The sequence below is a fragment of the Rattus norvegicus genome, chromosome 7, assembly GCF_036323735.1.
Source record: "Rattus norvegicus strain BN/NHsdMcwi chromosome 7, GRCr8, whole genome shotgun sequence".
Classification (NCBI taxonomy): Eukaryota; Metazoa; Chordata; class Mammalia; order Rodentia; family Muridae; genus Rattus; species Rattus norvegicus.
Window position 1 is genome coordinate 47,074,954 of NC_086025.1, and position 14,718 is coordinate 47,089,671.

Sequence of the window (14,718 nt, forward strand, 5' to 3'; positions counted from 1 at the left end):
GGTTATGTAAAGAACCTTAGTACCATGAAGAATAAAGTGCAAACAACCCCATATTTAAGATTTTGTACTTTGTATCCTTAAAATAAGAAATAGAATTAGTGAAAGAAACTATTCACTGTAGCAACCCCTTAAAATAAAGTACACTGAAAAAGCAAGCTTGTAGAGACCTGAAGCATAAGAGTAGTTGAACAAGATTGATTATCCAAGTAGAGATTGCTGTCAATAGATATTAGGGGCCTTTCTGAGCTAAGACAATGCTGTATAATTGGAAATAAGCAGTGTTTATCTGTATTCACTAAATGTCACTAAAGTGTACATTGAATATGGGTAATTTTTGTCATATATATTTGATTTCATTGAAGATGATATCATTTTAACAAAGCTTTCAGCATCTCTCTGAAAAGATTATATCTTTGACACGTTCATTAATGTTCAGTCATGATTGTAAATAAGGATTAATTTCTCAGTACTCTAACCTCGATGTCAGTACAATTGAGATTTACAGAGGAATAGAATTAGAAATTCCAGGTATTTTACCATCCACCTACACTAATGTTAACGGTACCTTTTCTATTTCAGAGGTAGTTCTTTGGAACTACCCCTCCTCCCACACAGCTACACCTTGCTTGTCTGTCCAGACTTCTACAACAAAATACCATAGACTTAGTGGCTTTGAAACAGTGTCTTACTTAGGGTTTTACTGCTGTGAACAGATACCATGACCAATGCAAGTCTTATAAAGGACAACATTTAATTGGGGCTGGCTTACAGGTTCAGGGCTTCAGTCCATTATCATCAAGGCAGGAGCATGACAGCATCCAGGCTGGCATGGTGCATGAGGAGCTGAGAGTTCTACATCTTCATCTGAAGGGTGCTAGTTGAAGACTGACTTCCAGCTAGAATGAGAGTCTTAAGCCTACTCCCACAAGGACACACCTACTCCAGCAAGGCCTCCTAATAATGGCACTCCCTGGACCAAGCATAAACAAACCATCACAAACAGCATCCATTTGTTTCTCAATTGCATGGCTTGCTTTCTTTTCTACACAGAAATTCTAGTGTGATTTTAATGTGCATAGTGCTGATGTGCATGATGATTCAACACATGTTAATTTCTGCTAAAATAAGCCTTAGGTAAGCTCAAGGCCAGCTCTTCCGAGACATGCCCCAGTGTCCACAGTGACTTTAGATTTCTATGTTTGGATTAAACTTTAAGTTGAACGCTGAGATAACAGTTTTTCAGTCACTCACACTTAATCAGGTAGCTGCTCCCAGCTACATTCTGCACAGAAGCATTATTATCAGGTGCATTGCTTAGTTTGATTGGTTCAAGATGATTTGTTGTAAAATACAACAATATTAGTATGTGCTTTTACTTCGTCATTTAAAAATGAAAGAAGATGCAAAAAGTCGTGTTATTTACTACACAAACAACCAGGCCTGATAGCCTATGTTCTTTGTTTCTTGTCATTCCTACCTTGCTCTCTCACTGCACATTAACTTTTTTATTAATGGCTTCTTTTTGTTTTGTTCTCACATTATTGAAAATACATTCTTTTCTCATACAGTTTCTCCTCACTCTACTCCTCTCCCTCTCCTCTTGATCTACATCCTCTCTCTCACTAGAAAATAACAGGCTTCTAAGAGATAACAACAACAGAACATGACAAAACAAAATACAATAAGAGGAAGCAAAAACTAACATATCGAGGCTGGACAATGCAACCCAGCAGACAGAAAAGAGCCCAAGAGCAGGCACAAGAATTAGAGACCTACTTGTTCACACACTGAAGAGTCCCATAAAAATGCAAGGCTGAAAGTGATAATGCAGAGGTTTTTCAACCTTCCTATTCCTGTGGTGACTCTTTAATATGGTTTCTCATACAGTGAGGACCAACAATCATAAAATTATTTTCATCGCTAACTTCAGCACTGTTACGATTTGTAATGTAAATATCTGTGTTTTCTCATGGTCTAAGGAAATCTCTTGAAAGTGTCACTTGACTTCCAAAGGGGTCAAAATCAATAGGTTGAGGACCACTGCTACAATATGTATGTAGAGGAACTGGTGTAGATCCGTGCTTCAGTCTCTGTGAGCTCATGTACACCTTGTTCAACTGACTCAGAGGGCAATGCTTTCCTGGTGTCTTCCACCCTCTCATACAACAGACTTTTCTATGCTTCTTTGGTCTTCTCCTAAATCCTTTTCATCTCTCCTAGGATATGTGTCAGAATATCTCAAGCCTTTTTAAAGTACCTGCTTAATATATACTGTTCTTTGTAAGTCTTTCTGTACATACTATTAGCAGAGTTCTTGAAATTCTCACCTCTCTTCATTCACTACTCACGTTCTTTAATTCTGGTGACAGAGGATACAGAGCTAGGATGGGTTTACACAGAGGAACCATCATGGCTTGAACATACCATTGCCAGTTGCTGGAACCCTGTATTTCAAGAGGGGCATTCATTTTTAATTTAGTGGCAAGAGGTATGTAGCTGCTCTTTACTGCCTACTCATATTTTAACCATAAGTTATTCAAAAGGGAACCTATAGGATTTACCATAAATGATTGGGGGTTGGAAAGATGGCATAATGATTAAGAGACCTGTTTTTAATTCCAGAGAACCTGAATTCAAGTCCCAGCAGCCATATAGGGCTCACAGTCATCTGTAATTCCAGTTGAAAGGGATCTGATGCTCCTTCCTGGTACAGAGACATGCATGCAGACAAAATACCTGTCTTGAGTGGTTCTAGAAATTTGCATATCTGTTCTCCAGGGGTACTCTGATCTAGGTTCTACACCATTATGGGGACACTCGATGTTTGCTAGGACCAAAATTATTAGATATTTGTTTGGATCTCTCTGTTGGTCTGAAATGTATCAGCTAGAATGCAGCATGAGCCTTAAAAGTAAAGTGTTCCTTTTATGTTATAATCTTTCCAACCCAGTGACACCATTGTGTTGATTCCTGGGTTACTCCAGCACAGTGTTAATACCATTAGCAATTTCCACTGCCAAGTAACAATAACATAGGGAATTATATCTAATATGCAGCCCATAGTTTGAATGTCTTTCCCCTTAATCTCTGTCTACTCTCCCATAATCCATTCCCCTTCCCTAGCATGAAGTGCCTCATCTCATTTGCTTACCATACAAAGCGCACCCATCTTCTAGCCTAATAGATTACACACACTCAATGAATAGATTACCTATGTTCATTCACCAAAACAGATTTTGTTAAATCACCTCAACACATGGTGATTGTGACATTGTCTGCATTGATTGTTACCTATTGTAAAAAAGATAGAAATTGTTCAGGAGGAAGTATACCTTGATTTACTGTGATGATACTTCTCCAAGAACAGGACCTTGGACAGAGACCGCAGGTAAAAAAGGGCAAATGGTGCAGCAAAGAGCATGTGAGACACAAAAGCAGCAAATGTCAGGGTTAGAAATTAGTTACGATTGCTCAAGGGATGAGAAAAGAGCCCAGGGCTAGGGAATGAAGCTAGGACAAAAGTCAGCGAGCAAATACATTTTAAAAGAAATTCAGACTGGAGGCAGGGAGAAAAAATTTCCCACATAGCTACATAATTCACATGCACACACAAGCACGTGCAGACACACCTGCACACAGAGAGACTCTACGGACTGGGCGAATGGGTATATGCAGATGAAAGAGGTTGGATGGCCCTACTGTTTAACATGATTTAAGGTATTGATGGAGGGTGAATCAGGAATGATACTGAAAACTAGAATCAGAATTCACTAGCTACCCTTTGTGTATGGCTGCAAAAAATAGACTAAATTGTGCACACATTTATTTCAGAATGTGGATATATTAATTTTAAGGTATTTGTCATAAATAATCAATTGAAGAATTATTCTATGTACCAATACTTAGTCATAGAAATGAGCAATGTCTTCTTGTTCAGTGAAATAAAAATTGGGGTGAAAGGCTAAATAAATCAAGATGAGAAATATATTTTATATTAGTTGACTTAGATACCGATCTCATTATTTATGATGATTCGAATAAAAGTCAAACAGAACAGTTCCAGTAAAAAATGGCTATGCCTGATATGTACATGCATGCATGTGCACACACACACACACACGCACACACACACACACACACACACACACACACACACACACACACACACACACACACACTCCCTTAAAGAGCTGGAGATAATGGAGAACAAGATGTTAGCCTAAAGCAAGAGCTGCATGTCTTCAAAGTACTCTCACGAGAAACATCAATCTTATTGTAATTGATGGTTTGAAATACATTTTATAGTTGCATAATTTGCCTCCAGTTAAATCCAAATGCATCTAGATTGACAGAAAAAAAAAACATTAACTATGTTTGTTTCTTTTAAATTAGAAAAATGAGTGTATGCTTTTACGGTTTGTCTTATAGATCATGAAATTTTTATTTTTTTAGTATTACATAGCTAATGTGGTCTAGCAAATGAAAGTGCCCCCTTTTTTAAAAAAGGTTGCAAAACAGAAGTTGCAGTAGACACTGGAGGTCTGTGGTGACCTTACTTATGAAACAGCTTTGTGCGCATCAGCATCTTCCGTGCCGAGGGATTACCTGTCTGCGTCCACTGTCACATCGTGAACGCCTCTCTGGATGACATCCCTGGAAGTTGCTGTGTCCGGCACTCGGTTAAGACTTCTAGTGTATAGGTTGAGCCCACCGTCTGTCATGTACCTGAAAAGAATTACCAATATAATATCAATCAGCAGAAAGTTAGCGACCTTATCCACATGACTTAAGAAAACTACTGAATTGGGAATTTTCAATAACTACTCAAAAACCAACCATATAAAATCATTATATACATATATAATGTATACTATATATAAATAAACTTTATTTTATTTTCAATTTTATTAAAATGTCAATATTCCTTACTATAATAGTCAGTAGCTTTTGATAAAAGTTGTTAGACATGCATCCCCACACACAAACATACAGACACCACAGACACACACGTGCCTACCACGGTAGACATGTACCCCTGCACATACCTGCTTGCACGCACAATCACCACAAATAACACACACTATATACACACACCAAATGCATAATTGTAGAGCCGTAAATGTTGAAACTGCTAGAGTAAAGAGTTGAGAAAGTGTTCAAATTGCAGCAATAGGTAAGACCTGCCTTAATACAATTCTAGCATCACAGGAAATAACCATTAGAAGTAACCAAGGAAATGGTGTGGAGAGAGTCACAGAATTCATGAGACACAAAAGTGGAACATAATAATTACAGCTGCAATGGCCGAGGCAGTGTCAGAGAAGAGGTGCAGGAGGCAGTGGAAGGGAATCAGTGACAACTATAGAAGCACACAAGTGTCATAAGAAAATTAGGTGCTTTGTACACTAATTAAAATAATAAATTTTCAAAAAGATATTTTGAAATAATGTTTTGGCATTATTGTATAGGTTAAATATGTATAGTTTGCTTGTTTGTCTATTTGATGATTGATCAATCGATTGATTGATTGATTGATTGATTGATTGACAGGGTCTCATTCTGCATCTCCTCCTGAACTAGAACTTACAGTGTAATCCAGTGTAATCTCTATCTCACGGCAATACTCTTGCCTCGGGTACCTGAGTGCCAGATTACAGGTATGATTCACTATCCCTAACTTTTAGTTGCTTTAAAAATCTTGGAATTGGTTTCTGAGATTTTCTCCTTTTCTTTCTACACTGTTAAAATCGGTTCTCTATCTGTAGTGCTGCTATGGACTAGTTGCATGGGCTCTGAAAGCATTTCAATTATCTATGATCGAGCTGTGTCAGCTGCAAACTAAAATGACAGCAATGGTAAGCCTACCTCTGGTTATGTTGAGATAGCAATGGTAATTATAACACACACACAAATATGTCTATGATGTATTGCCTATGTATGTGTTTGTTTATATGTGTATGTATATGATATCTATGTATATGTTTATATATGTATATGGTGTATATGATATGTATGAGATATGTGATATAGATGATGTATATAATGTATATGAGGTATGTGATATATATGATACATATGATGTGTATAATGTACATGATGGTATGATGTATATGGTATGTATGAGGTACGTGATGTCTATGATGTATGTGAGGTATCTGATATGTATAATGTACATGACATGTATAATGTATATGATATGTGCATGATGTGTTATGAGGTATGTGATATATATGATGTATATTATGTATGTAATGTATATGATATGTGTGTAGGATGTGTATATGAAATGATGTATATGATGTATATAATGTATATTATATGATGTATATGAGGTATGTGATATATGACGTATGTGATGTGTATAATGTATATGATATGATGTGTATGATGTACTATGAGGTATGTGATATATATGATGTATATGATGTGTATAATGTACATGATATGATTATATGATATGTATATGGTATTATATATATGATGTATATAATATACATGATATGATGTGTATGATACATTATGAGATATGTGATGTATACAATGTTTATGATGTAGATGATGTGGATATAAATATACAAGTGTATTCACATTTGTATGTGGGGTGTGTGTGTGTGTGTGTGTGTGTGTGCGCGTGTGTGTGTGTGTGAAGAGCACTGCCTGTCATGGAATAGCACTGTGTGACTGAAGTCTACTTCACAGCTATTTGTTTTATGAATGTTTCTATAGTGACACAAAATGGCTAGTATTTTAGAGATGAAACTGGTGAGTCGATGTTGGGGACGTGTGTTCACAAGAATGACACACTCAGGTTCTAGTGCCTTTCAGTGGCTGTATCCATGTCAATCACCCTAAGGTTTAGGAGATTTGAAGGAGAAATGTAGCAAGACTAAAGTTTATTTCATTTCATATTTTCAATTTTTGTCCCTCAGAATTCATAATTTTTTTCATTTTTGGTCAAATGACTCAATTACAATTTTAACTTTCAGTCACACGCATATAACTATTTATGACTATGCATCCAAAGATAACTTTCCACTCAGCTGAAATATGTAACTTTTTTCTCAATTTCTCCTTTTTGGCTTCATAGATGTACCCTTTCAACTCATTATGAGCAAGAGTCCCTTCCTCTGACTAATTCCTAATTACTGACAGCTTCAGAGTCTCAAGGGTGTGAAGTAATTTCAAAAGGAGAAGTCTGAGATAAGCCTTTGCATGCTTCAAGAAAAGCTGAGTTCTGAGAATGCCAACTAAGTAAGTTTATCATTTCTATCCAGAGTACACAAGAAAACGCAATGTCATTCTCATTTGCATGACCTCATGACATTCCTTGTGGTGTTACAAAAAAGCTAAATTAAACATTTTCTTTTCATTGTGCCTGTTAAATTTTTGTTCCATTAATCAGCAAAACATCCTTGAAAATTTGTGAAGAACAAGGGGATTTGTGATTCCTTTTGGATAAAATGTAGCAATAGTTTTCATACCATTTAAAGTAAGTAATATCAAGTTAAAACCTTCTTGGGATATCTCTGACCTTCTCTTCTGTCCCACATTTCAATTCTACATTGAGATATTAATAGTGGCATACTACATACTCTGGTAAGTGGTGCTCCACACAATGTCCTCCAATCCAACTCTAGTTAGGACCGGCTGCATCTCACATAGGGTTGAGAGAACAACACTGCAAGGCTTTAAAGTCAGTCTCCTCTAACCCACTGTGGGAAAGGGGTTTCAAGCTCTTCTCAGTTATTAGAGGAAAGAGCAAAATACTCACTATCTCCCAGTGAATTTTTGGTACAAATCTTAAACATGAAACATTTAGATCACAGATCCACATATAATAGACTTCCTGAGAAAGACTGGCAGAGATGAAACGAGAGAGACCAGAAGTCTGAATCCGGCTCCGAATGAAAAATGTAACAAGTCAAGTAGGACACAGGATCTAAAAACATTGCTTTTCCCTGGGTAGACAACTCAGTAGAGGGGCATCCAGCTCTCATCGAATTAGTTTCCTTTTCCTCCAAAGGCACACAGCAGAGCCAGGCTTTCTTGCCTCTTTCAGGGAGCTGTGGCCATGAGTGTAAGCAGAAGTCAATTGCAAACCTTTCAGGCCTGGCTAAATATTCTCCCATTGTATTTTTTCCCATATGCTTTGCTAGTTGCCTGATGAATGATAATGGTCAGGGTCATGCTGGAAACCTGATTAGGGAAGAGCAGAATTATCAAACTTCTAATTCTCTAAATGACTATGGTTTACATTCCCCATGTGAAGAGTGAAGCCATGAGGGAAAGAGCCAGCAAGAGGAAATGGTGGATAAACGCGTCTGCAGCTAAGTCTGGGAACAAGCCTGAGCTGGATTCCCAGGACTCACTTTGGTGGTAGGACAGATGCTTACTCCTCTAAGTTGTCCTCCTACCTCTACATGTGCAACCAGGGCATGTGTTTACCCGCAGACGTGCCCATATGCTCATACACAAAATAAATAGGTAAAGGGAATGAAAGAAAACATTAGGGCAGCTTTTCATGAAAGTTTTAAATTTCTCTGAGCACAAGTAAGTGTTAAATAATATAATAAGAAGTCTGGCCCTGTGGGATGGGTGCTTATCCATCATATGCAGAAATATGTGTGTGTATTTTCTATTAACTCATTGAAAAAAAATAGATACTTATGTAAATGCAAAACACTAGCACATGAGTTCCATGTGGTCAGCATTGTGTCTCTGTTGTTCATGACTGTGCATTTCCAGTGCCCAGAATGCTCTTTATCATATATGGCAAACTCAACAGGAACTTTGTAATAGACACACGCACATGGACCTTCCTATGCATTCATATAAATATACATATGTATAAACACCCACTCACAATATAACTAACTACATTTCTTCCCTCTGAATTCTTTTCCCTCTACTGTTCAAGCCCACAACTTCTAGTATTCTCCATTGAGATGGGATACATGCATGCTACTTTTACCCCAAGACCACTTTCCATTTTCTAGAAACGTTGTATACTCGTGCATATCTAACCTGTGTTTCAAACTCTACAGTCTGCTCTCTCCACTCAATTTTCTCTAATGGCATACTCCTCTGTTTCCTGTGTGTATAGCATAGGCAAGTAGGTTTCCTTTGGTTTTTCACCTTTCATGTTCCCTAGGAATAGTTCATCAGAGTCTTCTATTTTCATCAGTGCCTTCCAACACTTTCTAGTCCTTATCACTACCGATGACACCGCCATACAATAGTTTCAGAAATCTAACTCCGGGGTTCTCACTTCACTCACCTGATTTCCCTAAAGTAGTCTCTGCATGATAATCAACACTTCCACATCTTATTTATATTCATAGCCTCTGTGCAGTGGTTTCCCCTGAACATACTATACAGCTCAACTTCTTTGCATCGTGACTTTAAGGCAGGCCACAATAGCTCTATTTCTTACTTCTCACATTTAAATGTTCTCCTTCTCTGCTTATCAGTCAAGGGAAATGCTATCAAATGCCACACAATCCAATGTCCCTCTGATTATGAAAATAATCTGTTGGCAATCTCTTTTATTCAGCCTTCTCAGTATCATATCTGGGTTTAACACTTCCTCCTTACTCTGAACTCTGGGCTATATAGAGCATTTGAAATTACCTATGCATTGTACTGTGTAGGTCCTTTGGTTTTTGGATGTAAACTGCTCTTCAATTATTCTGCCAATACCAGGGTAAGCACTTTACACTAATGTTGTATGCTTAGACTCTGGGCTGTATCCCAAGGTTCGTGCTTGGTTCCAAATGCTTCTTCTCTGTGCTTGGTGCTATTTTGGGAGACTGTACAACCAGGTGAGGACCAACTCATAGAAGTGAGTTGAGAGAGGCAAGCTTTTGAGACTTAGAATCTGGGCTTGGGGTTAGGAAACTCTGCTTCCTCTTCAAAAGGGATTTGAAGGGGATCCTAAGTTTGGTCTTTGGTGCATACCTTCAATCCTAGAGCTCAGGAAGCAAAGGGAGAGGCATTGTCATGAGGTCAAGGCCAGTGCTGGGTAATCTTGGGCTAGATCAAAAAAACTAACTGAAAAAGGGGATAGAGGCAGAAAGAAATATTGAAGCAAGAAAGGGATCACTTTGATGGAAGGTTAGTAGATAATAGGAAGAGGTGAAAATAGCATGTGATTACAACAGTGATTACAAGAGTCATGTTTCTTTTATTATATTTATTCATTCTCTCTGTTGCTGTGCATGTATGTGTGTGCACATTTCATAGCATATGTGTGGTGATCACAGGTTAACTTACAGGAGTCTCTTCTTTCCTCTACCTAGACACCAGGCATTGAACTCAGATCATCAAAGCATGGCAGAAAGTGATTTTTGCCTGCTGAGGCATCTTGCCAACCAAGGATTAATTGTAAACACCTTAAGAATATATATGGAATTTAATAACAAAAAGAAAAAAGACTATAATATTCTAAAGTCTGAAACCACCAACAGATAATCAATCAATCAATCTAAACTTTCAACTCTGGGGCTGAAGAGATGACTTGGAGATAATTAAATCCATTGCCAAAGCTGAAGATCTGAGTTATAGCCCTAGTACCCCATGGTGGAAGGACATATATGATGGCTGCCCCATGGTGGAAGGACATATATGATGGCTGCTAAGTTGTCTTCTCAACTCCACATATTCACCATTGCACACACACACACACACACACACACACACACACACACACACACACAAAACATAAATGAATAAAGTGTATTAAAAACTTTAAAAAATCCTTCAACTCTGATTTTCTCTGCAATTTAAATTATATGTTCCTGATTAAACCATGCCACCAATTAAGCTGTTAGAGACAGCCAGACCAGAAACAGAAACTCAGAAAATCTCCTCCTGTCTTCTTCCCACACTCTTAGTAATTATAAAATCTGTTACTTAGGAACATAGAGGGCTACCATGAAAAATACAGGCCACATGTATTTCTTTAGACCAATAATTTTCAACCTTCCTAATGCTGTAACTCCCAACCATAAAATTATTTTCATTGCTTCTTCATAACTGCAATTTTGCTACTGTTATAAGTTGTGAATACCTGTGTTTTACGGTGGTCTTAAGTGACCCTGGAATACCTTGGAATGTACAACAGACTCACATGTCCCTCCTACCCCAACAATGCAGCTCTGCTCAGGGACTTACCCACTGTTGATATCATCTGCCCTCAGACTCTTCCCGAGGATATCACCATCACTCATGTATCCTCCAACATCCACTTCAGAAGACACATCCAGGTCACTGCTTGCTTTCTCGCTCATGTCTATTTGTGACATGTTTCCCAGACGGGAGACTGCAGCTCTGCGGAGAGGTGTTGTATACATAAACCTGGAGGGGTCCGTGTGGATGAACCGGCTGGTGCCACTTCGAGAATATCCAGCGCCCATGGAGGGGGCATCTCCAGCCTGTAGACGAGGACACGCCTGACCCAGTCTCCAGGTCATGGGGGTAGGTCGGCTTGTCAGGTTGGGGATGGCCCTTCCATTCACTTCAGTTGTCACAGTCGTATCAAAGGTTGTCTCCAGGGTGCTGTCAAACAAAATGGAGACATAAATATACTCTGGTTCCCCAAGGACAGACCAAGATGTGATACCACAGGAAAGACTAGGGTTGCATGCTGATGGCTAGAAGCTCATCAGTTTCATGAATGTGAACAGCACACAGATTAATTTTATGCTCTCAAGCAACTCTGCAGCTATCCAAATGTGGGAAGTCACAGTTTCTGGAAGTGGTTGCTTTCAAAGGAAAGGCCACCAATGTAATAAATTACCTGAGTAATGTTTGACTCTAAAGAAAGCAAAACACTGAATTCCACCCATATTCAGTTCCTCAGACCAAGGCAGCCAGTTAGCAGTGGATATGCTTGCATGGATTCCTACCAGCTCCTTCCATGGTGTGGAAGACATGGAACTATTTCACTAGAAAAGGTCATAGTTAACCAGTTAACTCAGCATAACAAGAAAGTTCTATAGAAGACAAGATGGAAAGAAAAACAAAATACCAGACAGCCCTGAGCTTAAGGAGTATTGATAACTGATTGTCATGTACAAATAAAAGACAATAAGAAACAGTACTAAGTTTCTTCTCAATCATTATAAGAGGATCAGATGTCAGTTTTCTTTATCCCTCCAATGATGGGCGGAACCGTGAGTACCTGTGACTTATCTGGGTCCCTCGAAGGCTGGACATCGTCTCTTCCAAGTTCTGCCTCAGATCTGCTATGTTCTTGACTGTGCGCATTCTCCGGGCTTCAGGGTCTTCACCTGGAAGTGAGATATGAAACTGTTCACTGCACGGTCTCTGTGCAAAGTCAATTGTTTACACAGATGAACAATATAAACCCCTGTATTTCAAAGCAAAAAGAGTGGAAGGGAATTGCAGGTGATTCCTGTCATCTGAAAGTTGTTCTTTTTACAATAGCAACACATTTAATATCACATATAAAAATTCGGAATCAGTACACACACAATAATACTTGTGAGTCTATTTATCACCAGAGTCGTTATAATATTTGAGACATTGAGAAACAGAGTGTACAGTACTTGTTGCCACTGGACCGGCTTGATTTTAAAATTTGAAATAGCTTGGATCTGCTTACCTCAACAATTATCCTTTCCCAAGCACATTCAAAGTAGCTGAGATGACCTTCCTTATTTAGCGATAAACGTTCGACAGTAAAAAGTGCTGAGAGGGCTTTTCTCATAAATTCTTTTCTGAATTTCTTTAGACTCAGGGAATGAGAGTCTCAAAAACTGGATAGCTTTATTTTTAATTACCTCCATATTTTGCACAGGAAATGTAAACATCCACACGGTGAGGTCACAGTTTAACCAGAGATATAAATACCTAAACCCAAGCACACCTTGCTAATAGCCATGAAACAGGTAGTTCTGAGAGTGTGATAATGGGATAATGGCAGGCACTGCACATGAACACCCATCTTTTGTGTGCAGAACTTTCATTAAACAATGTCTATAGCTGTGTTATACTTCCCAACCCATCCCATTTGAAGCTGGTGAGTCCTGTCAGAGGAATAACATAGGGTTGGCAGAGGAAGGAGAGTAGGCCGAGGGGAATAGGGACCTTAAGAAAAATATAAAAAAGGAGCACACACAAAAAAAGGTGAAGTGAAGAAGAGAGATAGAAGGAAAGGATATAGACTCCTTTGGATAGATGTCCAAGAGTGGTAGAGTTGGATGTTGACGATCTATTTCCAGCTTTCCAAGGAAGTATCGCAAGGCTTTCCTTAGTGGCTACACAAGTTTTGTTCTCCCACCAGCAATGGGAGAGTTTCCCCCTTCCCCCACATTCTGGTCAGCATGGGCGGTCACTGGTTTTATTGTGGAACTTGACCAGTCTGACTTGGGAAAGGATGAAATTTAAAAGTGGGTTTGACTTGAATCTTACTGATGGCTAAAGAGTGGAGTTGTACGGGTGAGGAGATTCTAGGATTTTTCTGAGAGGAGGCAGGGGAGTAAAAACCATGATGAGAATATATTGTGTGAGTTTTTAAAGAGGAGAGAAGGAACAGAGAGAGTAAAAAAGGGAAACAGTAGGATAAATGGATTGAGAGGGGCCAGCAAAGGAGAGAACAGTGCAGAAGCAAAGGATGGGAGAGTTTGGCAGAAAACTCAAAAGAAACTAGAAAGAGACAAGAAGCAGGAAGCTTATATCAATGTATTAAATGGCATTATGAAAATCATCACACAGATAGGCCAAATGCATATACATATACTTCCTTTTAACATTCCCTGGGCTAGCATATTTCACTAATATACTTAGTATTCTTCATTAGAATACTTCCTTAGTAATCAGCCCAGAATTCAGAAATAAAGTCACATGTCCACTTAGTCTCTGTAAATATAGTTTAGAGTGGTTTGGGCGCAGGTGCATATCGAAAGCCCTATTTGGAACTGAGCTACATCTGACTCACAAGGGGCATTCATCCTACGTCACCTCCATCGTCAACACTGGAAACTCCACACCTCTCTTCTACCATCATTTGTGGCAGGACTAATGATGAAAATAGTTTTAGGGAATGAACCACATCTCTTTCTTGTAAGGGCCACTCAGTGGATCCAGCAGCTCTGAAAGTAACTGAAGAAAACTCTTTCACAGCACCACTCACAGACCAAGACTGATGGTCCCTCCACCATCTGTCTTAGACAAACATTACTGCTTTGTTCATTACCGCTCAGCATGGATGTTGGTCCACACAGCCACTAGTCTAGCCCAGCTCTCAACCTTGTTCCTACTCATTTATAAATGTTGGCTCCATTTAAGTGACACTTTAACAGCATTATTATTTCAGATCGAGGCTGTATTGGATTGCTTCGTTAAAAGAAACATAGTTGAACAAGTGGAAAAAATAGAAGATGGAATGGCAGTCGTGTGGACTAAACTTCTCCACATGGATCCAAACCATGCCATCTCTAATCCTGTAGGTCAACTTCCTCAGAAACTAGGACTGCTTCTAAGCTCCAAGGTCCCAACCACATCCTCCCTGCAAACAGCAGGCGTGATTCTCAACGATAGGACACAGTCCATGGGAAACAGTTCCTGAGATGCTCCATTTCAATTTCCAAGTTCTCTTCTACAATGTTGGGGAATAAAAAGAAGGCTTGCGCAGAAAAATTTAAAGAGTGGGGGAAGAATATAGCATTGACCAAATGAAGGCAGAAGCAACAGAAT

The 14,718-nt window shown here is 38.8% G+C and overlaps 1 protein-coding gene across 16 annotated transcripts in view; it reads right to left on the bottom strand.

Moving 5' to 3' along the window:
• Positions 1–14,718, bottom strand: part of Nav3 (neuron navigator 3) — a 788,263-nt gene that overhangs the window by 136,377 nt on the left and 637,168 nt on the right. For all 16 annotated transcript variants that reach the window (XM_063263475.1, XM_039079115.2, XM_063263477.1 and 13 more), the window contains 3 exons: positions 12,182–12,290; positions 11,173–11,556; positions 4,606–4,725 (listed from right to left, as the gene is read on the bottom strand). In XM_063263475.1, the coding sequence (XP_063119545.1) occupies positions 4,606–4,725; positions 11,173–11,556; positions 12,182–12,290 (613 nt within the window). The remainder of the gene's footprint in view (positions 1–4,605; positions 4,726–11,172; positions 11,557–12,181; positions 12,291–14,718) is intronic.